This window comes from Euprymna scolopes, chromosome 43, assembly GCF_053919585.1.
Source record: "Euprymna scolopes isolate OS-2025 chromosome 43, ASM5391958v1, whole genome shotgun sequence".
NCBI classification, from domain to species: Eukaryota; Metazoa; Mollusca; class Cephalopoda; order Sepiida; family Sepiolidae; genus Euprymna; species Euprymna scolopes.
The window spans coordinates 31,611,723-31,633,033 of NC_136524.1; the positions used below are offsets into that span (position 1 = coordinate 31,611,723).

The 21,311-nt window shown below is 33.7% G+C and overlaps 1 protein-coding gene across 5 annotated transcripts in view; it reads left to right on the forward strand.

The window, feature by feature from the left end:
- LOC145268270 (EH domain-binding protein 1-like) overlaps positions 1–20,963 on the forward strand; it is a 725,308-nt gene extending 704,345 nt beyond the window's left edge. For 3 of the 5 annotated variants that reach the window (XM_080123631.1, XM_080123633.1, XM_080123632.1), the window contains exon 22: positions 20,338–20,963. In XM_080123631.1, the coding sequence (XP_079979757.1) occupies positions 20,338–20,419 (82 nt within the window). In that variant the 3' untranslated portion in view covers positions 20,420–20,963. The remainder of the gene's footprint in view (positions 1–20,337) is intronic. The other 2 variants (XM_080123634.1, XM_080123635.1) reach the window with 1 other exon arrangement.
- The last annotated feature ends 348 nt before the right edge of the window (positions 20,964–21,311 follow it).

A 21,311-nucleotide genomic window follows, 5' to 3' on the forward strand; every position in this document is an offset into this window, starting at 1 on the left:
CACACACACACACACACACACACACACACACACACATACATACATACATACATACATACAGAGAGGGGGGAAGAGAGGGGGGGAATGAATAGCAACTTCTCAGTGCTGAATAAACAGCAATCTATGCATATAAATGGTTCAGTATCTTTTCCGGTAGAGCTTTATAACAATAATACATTGGACTTATAATTTGTTTTATATATTGTTTCAATAATAATTTTCCCAATCATAATTTCCACGTTACCAGATATTTTGGCAGGGCTACATAACTTAAAAAAAAAAAAAAAAAACTGCAGTGGAGTAAACTATGGTACCAATAACCAATAACAGTACAACAATAATTTTTTTTTTTTTTTTTTTAAATTTGTCAGAATCAATGAATGATGACAGCTTAAATGCTATTTGGGTGCAATTTTTTAAATTGTTGTCATAATTACAACCATTACTGATTCAACATTCGTTTTACGTGCTGGCATGTGTTGGATGGCTTTTAGAAATTCACTCACAAAGTAATCTATTTCTGGTCAGGTATTTATTTATCCCTCTTTCTCTCTCTTGACATTCTGTAAAAAGCTTTCTCCTTCTCCACAAAAGCAAAGTACATGTTGGAGTGGACCGAGGAGACTTCACAACCAGTTGACATTTGGCACAACTTTTTACAACTTCCTCTTACTGTTTGGTCAATACACATAGTCATGTGTGAATGCTTTCATTGGCATTACAAGTTGATTTTTTTCTTTTTAGATAACTTCTATTTTATCACCTTACATGAAAAGAGCTATGTACCTATTTACAATGCCTCCCCACGGGACAGAGTTAAACACCAGGGTCGTTTTTTAACGTGGAGAAAATGTAACAAAATAAACATTGTCTCAGTTGTGAAGGATTTCTCCTCCACTGAAAGAGAACGAGAAATGGAAGTCCCGCATCTGAAGAACAGATACTACACTTTGATCTTGGCCAAAAGGCCAAGTAAGAGCTATGTAAAAGATGCTTAAAACCGTTGGAAGTATGTAAATACCATCAGTAATTCAAAAGTTATGAGAATTTTAAGTGCCAAAATTTAGGCTTTTCCGTGATAATTTTGCCACCATTTATTTATTTAATTGGTCCTGCAAAGTCATAACCAAGGGATTTCTGGGGTAGGCCATGCATACAATGTTGTTTCCTAGGAGACTTTGCAACCAGTTGACATTTGACACATTTTTTTTTTTTTAAGTTCCTCTGTTTGTCCATGTTTGGCTAATACACATAGCTACATGCCAAGGCTTTCATCCGATTAATTCCCTGATGTCCATAGTGGAATTGCTTGAGAACTTTGTTCTGGAGTTTGGATGGGACAACAACACCTTTTCCAAAAAGAAGTGTTCCGTTGATCTCGGACAAGGTAAATCTTCTCTGAAGAAAAAATGGTTGAAGTTACTGGTCAGTGCTTGTTTTCGACCAGCTTGTAAGATGAAAATGTCAAATTTTCTGTAATAATGGATCTGCGACTGTAGCCTCCTAAGTCACCTCTGAAGTGACAGGTCACAATCTCACTATGGAAACAAACGCAGAGACAACTTCAGATTCCACAGATTGTCTTCTGCTACTTTTTGGTAAGAACAGATGAGTCTGGATAACTCATTTGTTTGGCCAATTTTGCTGCCTGGTTGGTACTTTATAGAAAAACGGTAATCTAAAAGCATAGTTGCTCATCTTTGTAAGTGGTTTGCTATATAAACTGGAATTCCTTTCCTGGAACCAAAAATGCTTATTAAGAGCTTGTTGTCTGCGATCAGAGTAAAATAACAACCATATAGCATTTTGTGAAATTTCTTTACTGTATAGATAATTGCTGGGGATTCTTTCTCAATTTGGATATACTTTCATTCAGTAGGCGTTAACGACTTTGATGCATGTGCAATGGCGTTTTCGCTTCCATCAAGAAAAATATGTGATATTACTAATTCCATAGTTTTAAGCATCCGTCATAACAGTAGTGTCTAATGATGGATTGTAATATGTCAGCAATAGATCAGAACTAAGAAGTGTTTTGATTTTCTCAAATGATTCTTTGCATGTGCTTGACCAGTTTCATTTGGTATCTTGTTGTAAAAGATTATTCAGAGGTCCCTGTAACTTGTGTAGTTTTTTTGTTTTTTTCTACATAGGCATCACCACTTATAAAGGCCAAGAAGCCACTCGAGGATAAGGGTTAAAGAGTGTACAGTAGAAATTGGACAATATAGAAATCGTTAGTAATGGAAATTCGGTAAATTTGTTAACTTATATGGAACGGCTCATCAAGAACTTGTTTACGTTAGACTTGAAGACAACCATACTGTAGTCAGCTGGAAAGCAGGAAAACGGAAGACAATTCCACAGGCGTGCAGTTTTAAGAAAGAAGCTTTGCTCATGGAATCTACGTTTAGTTTTAGGCATAGGAATTATTGATAGTGTTTTCTGCTAGACGGGTGTTTCTTGTGAAAGTTTGGCGAGGGGGGACCATAGATTGGAGCTCAGTCAAGCACTTGCCATGAAAATAACGATAAAGCAGAGACAAACTCGCAACATCTCTTCTGTGAGAAAGAGGTTGCAGGGAAGAGAAAAGGACATCTCCTACGAGGCTACGAAGTCTATTTTGAACTCTATCAAGGCAGGATAAGTCCTTTCTAGCAGCTCCTGCCCAAATGTGGCAACAGTACTCCATCCTTTGACATACCTGGCTCTTATATAGATAGAGAATTGCATCAGCAGTGAGATATTTACTCGATCGATAGAAGGATCCCACCATTTTTCCAGTGGCCTTGACAACAGATTTAATGTATGTGTTCCATTAAGATCAGGAGTAATGGTCAAGCCCAGAAGCTTGTCAAAACATGAGGTCTTCCTAAGACGAGAGCCATTTATTTCAGTTTGGGTAAGAAGGAATCCTAACGACTTACAGGGTCCAGAAAGAATCGTAGTGTTACAACATCCTTTGGAACTGCCATGTGCTTTATTGTCTGGATCTGGTTTTCGACCATTTTTGTCAAATATGGATCCAAGGTATTTCACAGAAGTTTAGAAGAATTTGCATTTGTCTAGTCTTAAGTGAAATCCATATTTTTTAATCCAATCCAGCACAACAGTAAGACGATGCAGAAGTTCCTCTTGGGATATGCCTGTAATGATAATATCATCAATGTAGATGGAAATTCCGGGCAATCCTGTGAGCATTATTTGTTGGAATATCACTGGAGCTGACTTGACCTCAAATAGAAAGCGGTTAAATTGAAATAATCCCCTGTGGGTGTTAATAGTGAGAAGATTTTTGGAATCTTCATCAACTTCCATTTGTAGATATGTATCTGCGAGGTTCTGTTTTGCAAAACACGTTCCACCGTTGATTTTTGTGAACAGATCTTCCGGTACAGGTAGTGGATACTGATGTGTTTCCAGTCTTCCAGTCTGTCATTTAGTCCTGTGCTGAAGTCCACACATAGGCATACTTTATTAGCCTTCTTCACAATGACAATAGGTGCTGCCCAGGATGAGTAATCTGTAGGTTGAATTACTGCTTGTTGTTGTAGACGATCCATTTTTTTTCTACTATGGCTAAAGCACCTGCCTTCAGTTTTAACGTCACTTTAACTTTAGAACAGCATCTAAGACCCTCTTGAAAAATATAGCTAAGCTTTGCTTTAAATATATTCTTAAAATGTGTTTCTGCATCTGCTGCAGCATTAATATTGAACAAATTGAAAATTGACTTTAGGGGAATGTTGAAAGATCAAGTTCTTCAATAAAATCCAAACCAAGAAGATTCAAAGTTGATGCGCCAGAAAAATAGCACACACCTGAAAAATCTTTTTCCTTTAAAAAAGACATTGTATGTTAACTCACCAGTTGTATTTTGTTTCCTGATGAATCACAAGCAACATGAGTTGTCTTCTTAAGAGTTGGCTTTCCCAACAACTCTCATGTTGGACGTGATATTAAAGTGATATCCGAAGCGGTATCGAACTGAAAGTTCACTGGCATGTTGTTTATCTCAACAAGTATATATTTTCTCTGAGCTTCAAAATTTATGTTGAAAGTGGCAAAAATTGAATTCGATGTGGCTTTCTGGAAATGTTCTGGCGTTTTTCTGTGGTTTTTGTCTCTTGGCTGTGCGGTATTCATCCTGAAAATGTTGTGGTTATTTTTACTACAAAATTCGTCCTTGTGCCTGCGACGTGAGCAATGTTGACATGTGGCCAAAAGACGAGCATAATGCATCTCCCCACATGACCAACTTATCGATTTGATGTTGTTTGGAACCGATGAGCTTTATTGTTGCACCATTGTCTCGTTTCAGATTTATTAATCATTGACATTTTGTGGTCAGGATTTGCACTGTCATTTCTTTGTCTTTTTCAACCATAGACAGTAGACGTGTATGAATGTCTACATCTTCTGGAGATTGTAACCTTGCGATGAAAATGAGGCATTTGAATTGATCCCCTGTCAGTGAATTCAGACAAAAATTTTCACATTGTAGATTAATAATTCTAACTTATTTGACAAAACTGTAACATTTTTCAAACAATTATAACAAATATTAAATAATGATGCTGACTCATCAAAAAATATTAAATGCTGACTTACCAAAAATGTCCGACAACTGTGCTATCGTTTCATCAAATGTGAAATCTTTTTATTTTCGGAAGGGTGGAGTTTGTATATCTTTCATGTTTTGATGTGCACAGCTTGCAAAGTAGTAAACGCAATCTCCATGCGTCGTCAATGGATGTTGTTGAAACGTATCCTTCCATCGTGCATACTAAACAGTAAATGTTTGTTTTAAATTCAGATTGAACAAAAATCCGTTATCGTGCTTGCTATAGTATCAAAATAAATTGATGTTGGTGTTTCCATTAATTGTTTGTGAAATTGTGCTATTAAAGTTTCAATCAAACTGTTTCGAGCCTTTAAAAATGTTGTTTGCCAGTTTCGCAATATTTTATCCAGTAAATTTGGATCCATAGCATAAAAATTTTTTTTAATTTTTTATTTTTGTTTATTCACAAAATTTTTTTTTTTTTTTTTTTTTTTCTAATTCACAAAAAAATTATTATGGAAAAAGTATCTTTTTTTTCTTTTTTTTTTTTGTGCACAAAAAAATTATTGTGCAAAAAGTTTTTTTTTTTTTCACCTGTTCACAAAAGAATTCTCCGACAAATTTTTTATTATTTTAAGAATCACCAGGTGCACTTTTTGTTTTTGAGTTCTGGTATTAAATTTCATCTCATTCTCATCGCCAAATTTTGTTTGAGAAAATGTGATGTCAGGAGCACTGGATATTCTAATAACAAGTATACAAGCTCATTGTATTTTAACATATTTTATTCGCGGTAGAAACTTTAAATTATTTACAGACAATAGTGAATGTCTGACGATGTCACCATTTTGCTAATCTCACCCCTCTACGACTCTTTAGTCTTTTTATAGTCGATAAAGGGTGATAACTGTAAGTCTCTTTATTTAGTTATTCCCCTTTTTATCGCTATAACAGTTGTGATGTTAACTGTGTGGGGGAGTTGCTCCCCCTTTTGCTTCTTGCTGCATGCCATGAAAGGCAACAAGAGCTCTTGCAAATTTATTAAGCCCCACAATGTAACACTCTTTATTGACAGTCCTTCTTTAACACTATTCTCAAACCACAACGATTAATTTGAACCTGATTGATTCACATGTACACATCGGCATTAAAAATCTAAATCCAGATTCCATGAACAAAACTGCCTGTGAAACAGTTCTGCTGACCTGCTTCCAGTTTAATACAACATGGTAACCTTCAAATCCAATGTAAACAAGTTCTTGTTGAGTCGTCTCCGTAAATAATCAAATTCTACCCAATTTACACCAGTAACGATTACAACCCTAACACTTTACATTCATTAAACTTTATCCTCGAGTAGCCTTCAGGCTTTGATAAGTGGTGACTCCCAATCAAAAAAAGCAAAAAGTTATCCTTATAATTTGCAAGAGAGATTTCACAATAAATCATTGTAAATTAGTATAAATAATTTTCCCCCATCTGTGCCTCTCCCTCAACATTCATGAGAAACACTCGTCTAGCTGAAACCACTATCAATAATTATCCCCACTCTGTGCCTAAACCTAAACGTAGATTCCATGAACAAAGCTTCTTTCTAAGAACTGAACATCTGTAGAAATCTCTTCCGTTTACCTGCTTTCCATCTGACTACAATATGGCCATCTTCAAGTCCAACATAAACAAGTTCTTGATGAGCCATTCCTCTTAAGTAATCCAATTTACCAAATTTACATTTCTAACGAATACTATGATATTGTCCTTTTGACCACTGTACACTCTTTCACCCTTATCCTCTAGTGGCCGCTGAGCCTTGATAAGTGGTGCCTCCTATGTAAAAAAAAAAAAGAAAGAAAGAAAAAAAAAGAAAGAATGAGCGTTTCACGAAGTAAATCGATGTTGTCATCTCTTTGTGACAATTGGCTTTTGTGACGTCAGTCAACAGAAAGTGCATGGAGACAAACAAGATAAAAAAGAAACAATATTCATAGAGTTTTAGTAGCATTTCTTTAGATAAGTATTGGAACTTGAATAACAACATACAATTTCTTTTAGCCATAAATAATGTTTATGCTGTTCATCTTCTTTTGACATGTATCTTAAAAAACATTATTGTCATGTCGAAATTAGTAAAATATTCCAAAATTACCAAAAGTGATTGAATAGAAAAATAATTTTTTAAAAATAAATAAATAATAATAAAATTTATAAAATAATGCAATTTTATCTGTTCTATTTTAACCCCATTCTGTATGAAATTACTGATTCAGGGTTGGCACAGACTTGAAAAGTTCTAGAATTTCGGCTGTTGCTTTGAAAGGGCCTTATTATTATTATTATTATTATTATTATTATTATTATTATTATTATTATTATGAAAATATTTTGAAAATTGCATTCTTTATGTCCAGTAAAATTTTGTGTTGAAATATTAAGAATAAATAAAAATGACCGCATCCTAAAAAAAAAAAACTTTCCTTGTTCGAGCGGGACTCTCCAGTACGCCCCCCCCCCCCACCAAAAAAAAATTAATTGTGATAACCGAAAATAAGGCCAGTTGAGCTAAAAAAAAAAAAAAAAAAAAAAAAATGGACAAGACGGCAGCCATCTTGGTTGGAAATTAAAAGTTGTAAAGAGAGTTAATATTTCAGGTGAATAAAAAGCATTTTAAGCTACTTAAAAACTCCAAATAATGATGCAGGTAGATTGCAAAGTAACTTTTATTAGCTATGGCAACATTTATTTGTTGTAGATTTGATTTTTACAGTGGATTGTAAAACAACCCCAAATTTTGTTTTGAAAATTCTGTCTGAAGAAGGCCTTGAAAAGTCCTTAAGAGTGGACATTGAAAATCTGTACAAACCCTGTGATTCGTCTCTCTTGTTTTTTGCCATTTGAAATGGAGGTACAAATGGATAAACTTATCATCAAATCTCCACACTAACGTAATGTACTTGTAATAACCCTTATCCCTGAGTGGCTTCCGGGCCTTGATAAGTGGCGATCACTGTGTAAAAAATAAAAAAAAGAAATTAGAAAATGACTGATTAAGAATATACGATAATAGTGATATTGTATGTTTTTTTTTGTTTGTTTTTTTTAATATAGTTCTAGCAAACCTTCTAGTGCCATTTTTCATAATTTTTTTTTTTTTTTTTTTTCACAAATTTTGATATGTTTCTATTTTAAACTCCTTTTGCTCTGCATCCAACTATAATGTACAAACATCCACTATTCTTTTAACATGTCTCTTCCTCATCAGATGTAGGTTGCACAGCGGTCAAGGAAGTAGAAAGTAACTTCTTTCATAAAACTATTATGAACAACAAGTGAACAATAAGATAGAAAGAAACACATGAAACTTGATTCACCCTTTACACAGGCACAAATCATATCACTAAGATAACGAAATTAGTTAACAACTTCTGATTTCTAAAAACCACTCACTAAAGCATTTTTTGTTTCAATAAATATTTGATTATTGAAGCCGCATATCTATAAGTTCTCTAACCCCCCCTCAATTACCATATCACTGACCCCCACCTCCTTCCCTCAAAGAGAGACCAAACAGCCAAGTAGAGTTCAAGGAGGAAGGAAAGACCGAGGAAAGAGCACTGACCAGATCTCCACTGGATAAGTGTGAAGAGAACTGGGACCTTGGTGAGGCTTATTGCCACTCAAATTCCAGTGAAGACCAATAGCCTCTGCCAACGAGAAATTAATGGCAAGCATCTGTTGCGATAGTGCAAATTTATTTGCAAAGACTATCGAAAGAGGTGAAGAGTACTGGAAATTTGGGTGGACTTGTTGTCATTCAGCTTCCAGGGAACACCACATGCTGTTTTGAAGGAGAGATCTTTGATAGCCTATGTGAAAGCTCCTTGTGAGCCAACAGACAGTGTTGCGTCTTGAACACTCAAGCAAATTGTACAAGCACAAAACTAGTAGCAGTACTTTAAAACGGAAATCATAAAATCTCATAGGACATGGAGGTACAAATGGATAAACTTATCCAAGCAAGGAGACCAGATGTCATACCAGTTAACAGAGTGAACATCAAGGAGAGGTGAAGCAAAGCAAATGTACGGAACTGGCCAGAGAACTGAAAGGGATATGGAATATGAAGAAAGTCAAGATAACGCTGATAAAAAGGGACAATAGTAACAAACTTTGAAAATAGAATGGGAGAAATTGGAATCAGGGGGAAAGCAAAGGAGATACAATGGATAGCAATGATGAAAGTGGCTAAAATCTTAAGGAAGCTAACTGACATAAACTTCAAATTCTGACCAGCATCTTGAATAGGAATAAAACAAAATCAAAGCACACCCACAGAACCAAGAAAACTGGAGGTGGGAGTAATTATGCCCCCCCCCCTCCTCCCACTGAAATAGAATAAGAATGTAGTGTTGACACAAATTGGCACCACACCAACTTGAGAAAGGTCAAGGAGGATGAAAAGACAGCACTAACCAAATCTCCAGAAGAGTGTGATGAGGGCTGGCAACTTTAAGAAAACCGATGGTCATTGTCATTGAGAAATCAATGGCAAGCGGCTGTTGTGATAATGCATGCAAATTTATTTGCAAATGTTGCTGAAAGAAGCAGAGAATACTGGAACACTATCGATTATTATCAGTGTCTAATCACTGATGATTACCTGTGTCAGAACTAGTGAGCACATAATTATTTTGATTTCGTTTAATAATGATTCCATGAAAAGAGATAGGATCTATTCTCAGAGGGTTCTCCCTCTATCCTAACTCTAAACTAAAAGTTCCAAAAATCAAGGGTTTTCCTAAGGATATTGGTGATACCAGCAATAACAAATAACTGAAGACCATACAACACATCAGGGTTTCTTGATTTTTTTTTTTCAAATGTCCTTCCAGACGACTTGATAAACACACCTAGCATACCTACTATGACCTGGACTAGTTGAGTTTTAACTTACCTCCAAGGGCAATGAAACATTATTGTGAGACTTCTCATTCTCCGTCTCACTCGTGTTCATGTCGCAGGGCACCGAAAGGTCTGTTTTGATAATGATAATAATATGAGTTCTAATAATAATGTTGTAAGTTTTTGATGAGCCATTCCATATAAGTTAACAAATTTACCTAATCTCCATTACTAACGGTTACTATATTGTCCAATTTCTACTGTACACTCTTTAACCCTTATCCTCGAGTGGCCTCTTGGCCTTGATATGTGGTGATGCCTATGAAAAAAAAAAAAAAAGAAAAAGTCACGTAGTTATCAGAAACACACACAGATGCACAAGGCAATCACATTTTTATTTTTTCCGATATCGAAATTATCATTCTGTGAAATGATTATAGATTTGCTATGAATATATTCCGATAGAAAAAAAAAAAAAATGTAATACAAGATGAAGCATCTTTTGATTTTATCGTTTTTGAAAAATTGAATATAAAATAAGTCTTCAAAGTTATTTTTATGGGTGACTTGATAAATAAATTGACATTTGGACATAAATACATGACTATCAACTGACATTCGCTCACAAATGGCCAAATTCATTTAAAAACAGATACTTAAAATGTAGAATCTAGCCACACACACACTAGACTTTTTCATTGTTAAAAACAAATTGATTGGTTGAATATGGTTTAATTTGTGCTCATTTTTGCATTAAATTCTAATCCATACTAATCCCTAACTTTGCATTGAATATATACCATAATACTTAGTTTGTTGCACCTTATCATACAAAATTTCAGCCAGATCAGCCAAGTTGTTTCTGAGAAGTCGAATGAACAAACAAAGAAAAATATAACAAATAAATATATATATATATATCCTTTTATTCAAAGGTAAACAGCTACATTTGGTCACTACAAACAGCCATCCATTTCAGTCGAGAGTTCGTCGGGCGACCCTGAATCATTCAACACTATAGAAAAAAAAATAATAGGCTTTTTTCTTTTTTTCTATAGCATCAAATAGTTCATGGTCTCCTGACGAAGTCACATTAATTGAATCAGATGGCTGTTTGTAGCGACCAAATGTAACTGTTTACCTTTGAATAAATAATAAAAAAAATATTTTGCTCTTGTTATCAAGCATTATCTAACAACCTTGTTGAGTTCATTAGTTCATATTTTTGATATATATATATACTAGCAGTTCAGCCTGGCTTTGCTCAGGCCCCATGTACTGTTTATAACTTTATATGCATATATATATATATATATATATATATATATATATATAATTTGACTCATGTCCAGATAACCTACATCTAAAATTTCCACTACTTTGACCCAAAATTGACAGGAATTGGGTAGAGTCTGCAACGGTCAACTATTTCCATTTTTACCTCTTGGCAGCCAAATTTTCACCCGAAAACTGATTAAAAAGCTAGCTGCATGTCAGAATACCCTTTATGTAAATTTTAAAATATTTAGACCTAAAATTGGCTGAATAGTTTGTCTAGAGACCGCAAAAGTCAAATCTTTTGAACTCTGACCCCTTGGCAGCCAAATTTTCGGCCAAAAACCAATTAAAAAGCTTGCCCTATGTCTAAATACACTTTATGTAAAATTTCAAATGTTTAGACCGAAAATTAGCTGATTAATTTGGTGCAAACTGCAGAGGTCAAATTTTTTTACTTTTTCCCCAATTTTGACCCCTTAACATTTATTGTTTTAGGCTCAAATCAAATGAAAAGTTTGATCCATGTCCAAGTAACCTACATCTACAATTCCAAGTGTTTAGACCCAAAATTGGCCAAAGAACTTGGTAGAGTTTTCAAAGGTCAAATCATTGAACTTTGACCCTTTGACAAACAAATTTCTAGCTGAAAACCAATTAAAAAGATTTTCTCAAATCTCAATAGCCCTAATGTCAAATCTCAAGTCTGTAGGCTGAAAATTGACAGAGTAGTTTGGTAGGGGAAAATACACACACATAGAGACAATTTTACTTTCATTGTATGTACCTGATGTCCCTTAAATGATGAAAGAAGAAAATGTTCATATATATATATATATATATATATATATATATATGTTGCTTTTTTTTTCTTGGTGATGAGATGGTCTACTTCTTGCCTACATGTGATTTTACGAGTTTTTTTGTTTTTATTTTTATGAGGGCTTTCCACTCTGGACTTAGGGCTAGTAATAAAGTTAATTGACGGTTTTTTAGTGAGGAGTGAGGCATGCTATTTAAATTTATTCTTATTAGAAGAGTTAAATGTTGTTTTTAGTGTTGGGCTTGCCACTCGGACTTAAAGTTTTTAAGGACATATATATATATATACATATATAGATATATATATATTTATATTTATGTATGTGTATATATATTCGTTTAAAAAAATTTGCCTACCAAACTCCTCTGTCAGTTTTTGGTCTACAGATATGAAACTTAATATATAGGGTATTCGAACCCATGCAGACATTTATATTTGAGTTTTAGCCAGGAGAAAATCAGAGCAAAAGTGTGAAAATTTAACAAATGCAATTTGCCAGGTGAAGGTCGAACGATGGCATTACAAATATGTATGCATAACATAATGGTTAGTGGTTCATGTTTTTATTTTTGACGTTGCAGCAAACGTCTTCATATCTCAGGCATTAACGTCAAAGGAAAAAGTAAACCATAAGATAAACATTTTGGTTTTGGTTCTCAGTAGTGGCGTATGAGTCATTTTTTTTTTTTAACTTTTAAAATCATTACTATATATTGGGTCCGATATAATCTATTATATAAATCTCACCCGTCTGTTTAAATGTATGTATGTATGTTTGCATGTCTGCCTAAAACTTTTGACAGAGGCGATGGATTTTCATGAGATCAGTATCGTATTGAAACTCGACCCTTTAGACGACAAATATCGAAAAATTGGCCAAAAATATTTATTCCTTCACTCTCAACTAGGCAGTTTTCTACAAAGAGAATCGTTTTTTTTTTTTTTGCTGACATTTTTTGCAAGTCATTCAAACTCGCGTAAGCGATGTTGCATAAAAGACGTTATTTCGACCATCCGTGACATACCAACCGTGGTAGGTATAATGATAAGAGCGTTTGTTTTTTGGGGGGTTTTTTCCTCTTTTTCCTCTGGTGCGTTAAGGGTTTGAGTCTGCTTACTACTCTTTTTTTTTTTCTTTTTGGCACTGGCAATTTTCCTTCTTTTTTTCTTTTTGGCACTGGCAATTTTCCTTTTTTTTTTCTTTTTGGAACTGGCAATTTTCCTTCTTTTTTTTCTTTTTGGCACTGGCAATTTTCCTTCTTTTTTTCTTTTTGGCACTGGCAATTTTCCTTCTTTTTTTTTCTTTTTGGAACTGGCAATTTTCCTTCTTTTTTTTCTTTTTGGCACTGGCAATTTTCCTTCTTTTTTTCTTTTTGGCACTGGCAATTTTCCTTCTTTTTTTTTTCTTTTTGGAACTGGCAATTTTCCTTCTTTTTTTTCTTTTTGGCACTGGCAATTTTCCTTCTTTTTTTCTTTTTGGCACTGGCAATTTTCCTTCTTTTTTTTTTTCTTTTTGGAACTGGCAATTTTCCTTCTTTTTTTTCTTTTTGGCACTGGCAATTTTCCTTTTTTCTTTCTTTTTGGCACTGGCAATTTTCCTTCTTTTTTTTTCTTTTTGGAACTGGCAATTTTCCTTCTTTTTTTTCTTTTTGGCACTGGCAATTTTCCTTTTTTTCTTTTTGGCACTGGCAATTTTCCTTCTTTTTTTTTTCTTTTTGGAACTGGCAATTTTCCTTCTTTTTTTTTTCTTTTTGGAACTGGCAATTTTCCTTTTTTTTTTCTTTTTGGCACTGGCAATTTTCCTTTTTTTTTCCTTTTTGGCACTGGCAATTTTCCTTTTTTTTTCTTTTTGGCACTGGCAATTTTCCTTTTTTTTTCTTTTTGGCACTGGCAATTTTCCTTTTTTTTTCTTTTTGGCACTGACAATTTTCCTTTTTTTTTTTCTTTTTGGCACTGGCAATTTTCCTTTTTTTTTCTTTTTGGCACTGGCAATTTTCCTTTTTTTTTCTTTTTGGCATTGGCAATTTTCCTTTTTTTTCTTTTTGGCACTGGCAATTTTCCTTTTTTTGTTCTTTTTGGCACTGGCAATTTTCCTTTTTTTTTTGTTCTTTTTGGCACTGGCAATTTTCCTTTTTTTTTTGTTCTTTTTGGCACTGGCAATTTTCCTTTTTTTTTTTTTCTTTTTGGCACTGGCAATTTTCCTTTTTTTTTTTTTCTTTTTGGCACTGGCAATTTTCCTTCTTTTTTTTTTTTTTCCTCAACAAACACCCTTACACACACCTCCACTTTCTTTTCTGCCTTCCCATCGCGTGTTCAAGCCTGCCTGACTACTACATTTTTTTTGCTTAACACAGAGTCCAAACACTTGGGCAGCGCCGGGCACCCAGGCTAGTCTATATATATAAAGGGCAAAATGTGTGTGTGCGTGTTTGTATGTCTCCCAAAAACTTTTCTCAGTGGCATCAAACCGTGTCGAAACCGGTACCATCTGAAAGACCAATGTCTTGGTCAAACAAAATATGAGAATTAGAAGCAAACGGTCAATTATTTCCTATAGAAATAGACGTTTTACAACGAAGGAGAATAGCAAAAAATCGTTCCTTCATAACAATTTAGACAACCACACCTGCACGTATTGTGTTCTTTCTTGTATTGGTTTAAATAGAAAAAAGAAACGATGTAAGTTCACTGACTTCATCATGGAGCAATGGTTATCGGGGCTGCATCATAAGCTTCAGGTTTCATGTTCATGCCCACGTAACAGACTATTTTTTTTTTCCGATGTTTTTAAAAAGTCTTAACGTTTAAACAGGGTTATTTATACCATTTTTTTCATTCGCTTCTTCTTTATTTTCCTTTCTTTTATTTTTCCATCACGTTCAGCCCCACATAATGGCTGTTTTTTTTTTGTTTTGTTTTGTTTCCAATGTTTTAAAGAAGTTTTAACATTTAAACAGGGTTATTTATGTGTTTTTTTTTTTTCACCCGTTAGTTTTATCCCTTCTTTTATTTTTCTATCGGGTATCCATGCTCTTTTTTTACACCTGGCTCAATATCCTTCCTACACCACTTCTCCACACCCGGCCAGGTACCCCCGCTAGTATAATAATAAATACGAAATTTGTGTCAATCAAAATATCATATTTAAGCATATTCTATGACCGGGCAATATCCGACAGCCCGCTAGTATATATATATATATATATATATATATATATATATATATATATATATATATATATATATATATATATATGTGTGTGTGTGTGTATACTAGCATTTCGGCCTGGCGTTGCCCGGGTGTTTGAAGGTGTATGCTGAGCAAAAAAAAAAAAAAAAAAAGCGGTCAATTTTTTAACTTTGACCCCCCTATTATGACCCCTTAACATTTATTGTTTTGGGCTCAAATCCAGTTATTAAATTAGATCCATGTCCAAGGAACCTATATCTAAAATTTCAAGTGTTTACACCCAAAATTGTCGGAGGAGTTTGGTAGAGTTCTCAAAGATCAAATCGTTGAACTTTGACCCCTTAACAGCCAAATTTCTGTCCGAAACCCGATCACATAGATTTTCCCACATCTCAGTACCCTGTATATCAAATTTCGAGTCTGTAGACTAAAGATTGACAGAGTTATTTCGTAGGGAAATGTACACAGACAGACAGAAAGGCAGACAGACACGTTCACTTTCATAGATATATAGATATGTATATATTAACATTTTCTTTCTTTTTTTTTTTTTTTTTGTCAATTTCCTTATTTTGTTTTGCCTGGAGAGAGGGCATCTTACCGGATGCAAAACATTCACACACTGTCTCAGACATCTCAGCTGAGAGATCTTTTTTACGATTCATTTTTTTAATTTTTTTTTATACTCACGTTCACCCCTCATATGGCATATCGCCACTTGAACGTAATGGGTTACTATTTGGGACCATGCCTAGAAAAGATTAACAAGATGTTAGTTTACTATACATTTAAACTTCTGCATATCATTACAGTCAGAAAAACAGGTAGCAGGAAGGGAATTCCAAGGTCTAGTTGTTGAAGGGAAGAAAGTATTAGAGTAGAAAGTATTCTGGCATTTAAGGACCCCAACAGTAAAGGGGTGAGATTTTTGTTGCTGAGCAGGTTTGTAGGTTTGTATGTCGGTTTTAAAGATGTGAGGTGGCATGATGTGACCACTTGAAACCACACCAAAAACTATAACTGTGACCAGAAACTTCATTTAGCTGTGTCCTCAGGTGTTGAATAGTCTGGATTTGCATTTTGAGGGTGCTGGCAATGGTCCTGTTGTCATAACTTGGATTGGTAGAAAGCATGTTGTACAGCAGCACATCTCCAATCTTACTCGTTAAACATTGTGTCACTTTCAGACATAATAGAAGACTCTTATCGCTCTTGGGATTTGTACACAACTGGCCAACTAGTAGATGGCTTGTAACGAAAAAAAAAAAAACTGGTTTTCATCAAAAGGAAATGGAATCATCGTTTTTTTGTAGGGTGACAATTTTTATCATTCTACCCTGTATATCTTTCTTGTGGTCTCTTGGTATTACTGGATTTCAGGACGATAAATAATCTATTCTGGTGGAGTATCCAGCTTTGTGCTGTCAGTTGAAGGTGCACCATTCGTCATAAAAGCCATTGTGGAGATCTTATTTTGGGTCGTGAATACTATGTGATTTTGAGTATTTAGTCAGAGTTTACCTGTAGGAGAAAGTATCCTCATACCAGTTTGTTTTAAGTAAGCCCTGTACAGAGACACTCGAGGATAGTGTCTAGTAGGCATTCAAGTTCTCTCCAATAAGCATTTAAGTTCTGTAGGTTTATGCACCTGCATATGAAACATGAAAGGATATTTATAACTAGGTAGCTTGAATGTTTATAATACTTCTGTTACATGTATGCATTTTTGTGCCTGACTTACATGCACAATATGTGCATTAGATTTGTACATACACCATTACCTGCTCAGCAACACACACACACACACACACACACACACACACACACACACACACACACACACACACACACACACACCAAGTACCTGCCTAGAATGGGAGGCATTTGAACAGTACATGGAATGATATGTACCTTCATAGGTAGACTGACAGACAAATGGATCTACAGACAGATGGTTCGTTGGTGTAGACAGGCAGGAAATAGATGGACGTATAAATGTAGCACACATTCAACTAAGTGGACAGCAAACAGAGTGGTTTTTGCATAAATATTGGCAAGTGGGTTGGTCGAGTAATTGTAATTGCACTTCTCTCCAGAAATGGCTGTAGTTGCTGTGGCCAGATGAATGTCCACTTTTCTTACTGTGTAGTATGTATGGCCTCCCTCTCTGTACGCATAAAGGATATCTCACTTTTGCTGGATTAATTTTCGCGGATGCTTTTCCTCATGCAGAAAGTATTTTTCCGGTTCTGCATTTTACTCATTTCTTTGGATTACTAAACATTTTTTAATGTTAAAAAAAACAAAAAAACAGGAGATATACATTGTCTTTGTAAGAGATAATAAAATTGTCTAAGAGGCCAGTGTAGTTTGCTTGAAACATTACTTATTGTGTATATAAAGTAAATTTATAGAAGGCAATATAATGCAGAAATGTAACGAATCAATAAAAACTAAAGCAAACTAACACTTTTCATCAAACGAAAATCAAATCATGTTGCCTTTTCTAGGGCGACAATTTGATCGTTCCACCCTGTATTAAATTTTTCATATTATCATTTTGAAATTTAGGTTACAGTTTAATTTTATAATTAAAAAAAAAAAAAAAAGCTTATGTCAAAAAAATAAACCGCCATTGAATCTTAAAAATAGGCGTAGAGAGAGAGGAAGATTAAATCTAGACATTATAGGGAGATATATACAGAACAAGAGACTTTGATATAGCATGGCAATATTGAATGAGAGTTCTTGGGTTAGTAGATGTTTAACAGTTTAAGTCACTTTGGAATGGATTTTTGGAGTTTGTTTTTAATAGCAATTAATCTGATAAATCTACATTTGATTCAGACTAGCCAATTTAAATCTTCTTTTCCTTTAGACCATGTTTTTTTAGCATACAAATATGTATTTTATTTTAGTTTCTTTCAAATAGATTATTCTTACTTGAAACTTTTTTAACATGCCACCAGTTTTCACTAATCACCTTCACACATTCAGCTGCTTACATTATTTATAACAATAATTTATACTAGCGAGACCTGTGGAAATTCCACAGAGGGCTCATTCATATGTAACATTGATATTGGCAGTCTTACATGTTGCGCGTAAATGATGATGCTCTGATATTATTGTACCTATTTACTATGCCTCCCCACGGGACAGAGTTAGACACCAGGGTCGTTTTTTAACGTGGAGAAAAGGTACAAAAATAAAAAAAATTGTCTCAGTCGTGAAGGACTGATCCTCCACCGAAAGAGAACAAGAAATGGAAGTGCAGCATCTGAAGAACAGATACTACACTTTGATCTTGACCAAAAGGCCAATTGTAACTCTTTTGTTAAAACTGCAAAAGTATTTATCTAAGCTAGCATAAAGTACGCTTGAATATGATATGTTAATTCTTGCAGATTTTTTATATATTATTATAGAGTTAATATTCTATTAATTTTTATATATTATAAAGTTGCTATTTCAAAAATAAAAAATATATCCATATGACTTGGGTGCATCAGCTTGAATCAAAACCGAAACCAAAACTTGTGAAAAATTATTGATAAAATTATTTATAAAAAATAGATTACTAGAGTGCCAGCAGTTATAACCAAAACCAAATTGAAAACTTACGAAGAATTCTCGGTAAAATTATTCATAAGAAAATAGATGACTTAAGTGCCATTGACTGTAATCGAAACCAAAACCAAAACTTATGAAGAATTCTTGGTAAAATTATTGAGAAAAAAAATAGATTACTGGAGTGCTATCAGCTATAACCGAAACCAAAACGTACAAAGAATTCTTGGAAAGATTATTTATAAAAAAAATAGATGACTTCAGTGCCATCAGCTTTAATCAAAACCAAAACTTATGAAGAATTCTTGATAAAATTATTTAGTACAAGAAATGGAAGTCCATAACAATTAAATAAGGAGTGACTCGGATGTAAGTGTAACACACAAAATAAATAACACACACACTATTCTATTAATATATAGATTATATTTTTCTAAGTCTGTCTGTCTGTTCATTCCAATTTTTTTCTCAGAAACTATTGTGCTGATCTGGATGAAATTTTCTTTGCACTTTTGCTGTGATCAGGTGCAGTGGACTAAGTATTATGTTATCCATTTGATGCACAAATAGGGATAATTAGGATTAGTATTTTATGCAGAAATGAGCATAAATTCAACCCTAGGCAACAATCAATTGGGCATGAAGCACACATTCTCAAGCAATAATTTTAAGTCTATAATTTTTTGGCCTTTTCTAACATGCAAAAATATCTAGTAATAGTAATATTATTATTATTATTAATTATAAGAAATGGTCGCCCTAAAGAAAACAACACTACAGCTTTATTTTAAAACTTTTATTGAAAGAATCAATTCAGGTAACTTGATTATGTAGTAGAGCTGATATCTATTCAATGTAGCCGACTTTAGCCTCAATCACTGTCTCAATATTCAATGTGACTGTCTCCAACCTCAACCAAACCAAACTCCCTGAAATACTTGAGATCCTGGATATGACCTTAAACTATATCCAGTGGCGAGTCCTCAGCTTGCGGGTTTTGGGGAGTGTGGAGCCACCCTTTAATTACCATTGCTCCCAGGTCCACTCTGACCCGGAATGGTAGTACCTGTAATGGTCCCAACTATGGGTTAAATAGAAACCGACTTGAAAACAACAAATATATTCTATTAAAGAAATTTTCTTCAAAATCTTTGGATTCGGCATTAAATAACCTGAAAAGGGTTGATATGCCGTAAAACAAAAACAACCAAACAACCAACCCTGAAATACTTTAAGATAATAAGAACTTGACACATAATTTTTTTTTCAAAATGACTAGATTTAGCATTAAATGATCCAAAGAGGCTTGATATACCATGATACAAAACAATCAAACCAAACACCATGAATAAATATTTGAAGATACAAAAAAACTTAAAGCATAAAAACTTTTTTACCAAAATGAATGAATTCGTCATCAAGCAACTTGAAAAGGGTTGATATGCTCTTACACAAAACAGCCAAACCAAACACCAAAAATAAATATTTGAAGAATATAAAGAACTTGACTTTTAAAAACATTTTTCCAAAATTATTTACTGAATTTGGCATTAAGTAATGCAAAAAGGGTTGATATGTCCTAAGACAAAACAACCTAACCAAACTGCTGAATGTCCTGTGATTAAAGTACCTTGTGCATAGTAACTGTTTACTTTTTGACTGTTTAAAATTAGAAACTGATTTTGAAGCCTTGAAAATGCCGATTAGAATGTGATGTCTTGTTTGAATTAATGTTTAAAGTCAAATCAAATATTATGGTTGATTTATGTTGCTAAACAAAATAAAAAAAAATACTGCGTTTTCTCTCTCTCTCTCTCTCTCTCTCTCTCTCTCTCTCTCTCTCTCTCTCACACACACACACACACACACACACACACACACACACGCGTGTGTGTGTGTATATATATATATATATATATATATATAATGCCAGTATATATGTATGTATCTGTCAAATTGAAGAAAGTCTTTTAATCTGTGAAATTGATTATATTCTATCTTTTCTTTCTTTTCTAGTATTGCTGAAGATGAGGAACTAGACCAGAGAATCACCCAAGGACATCTACTCAAGGAAGAAAAAGCTTGTCTTATTCAGTAAATAGTGGCATCTTGTCAAAATGTAGATCAATTGTAGAGGAGCTAACTTTAAACCTAATCATTAGTAATTGATTGTTTAATACTTATGGAAAGTAAGCTACATAGGAATACTTTATTCCTGAGGAAAACCATCACACTAATTGCATTTATTTACATTCCATGAACGGTTTTTTTTTTTTTAGCTAAGCTGTACCTGCTCCAACTTTCTACCAACTAGAGAACCTTGATTTTATTATCTTCTCCCTACGTATTCATTTCCTGTAACCAATGGATATTCCTCTATTTGTTTAAAAGTGATTTTATCTCATCACTACTAAATAGTTCAAACAAACCAAAAGTAGCAATGATTCCCAATTAATTACTAACTTAATTACTCTAGTAACATTATTTTTTTATTTGCAAATTTTGATTTATTTTATTTGAGCTTTAGGATCTACAGCATTAGGACTATATAGTTTTTTTGTCTGTGTTTTTTTTTAAAATATATGGATTTACTATTAAAAAAGTTTTTTTTCACATTCCCAAAGTAAATAATACTTTTTGTCTACCAGCTGGTTGGTATTTCATTTCTATGATTAAGTAATTTGTTTTTTATTGTTTTTTTTGTTGTTTTTTTTTTTTTTTACATATATTGAAAGTTTCTAATTCTTCACTCAAACATAAATTACACAGATCATCTAAATGTATACATGTCTTAATCCATCCTATGAATTCTATTCAACTATTGGCGGTTGATTGATATCCTTAAATTCTTAGTAGTTAATGATATACTATATCTGGTTATTTTTATTATTTTATTTCTTTTTTTGCTATTAAATGTGCTTTTATGGTTTTAATGTCTTTTTTTAATCTAATGCATTTCCTTCTATGTAATATTTTTATTTAGATTTTTG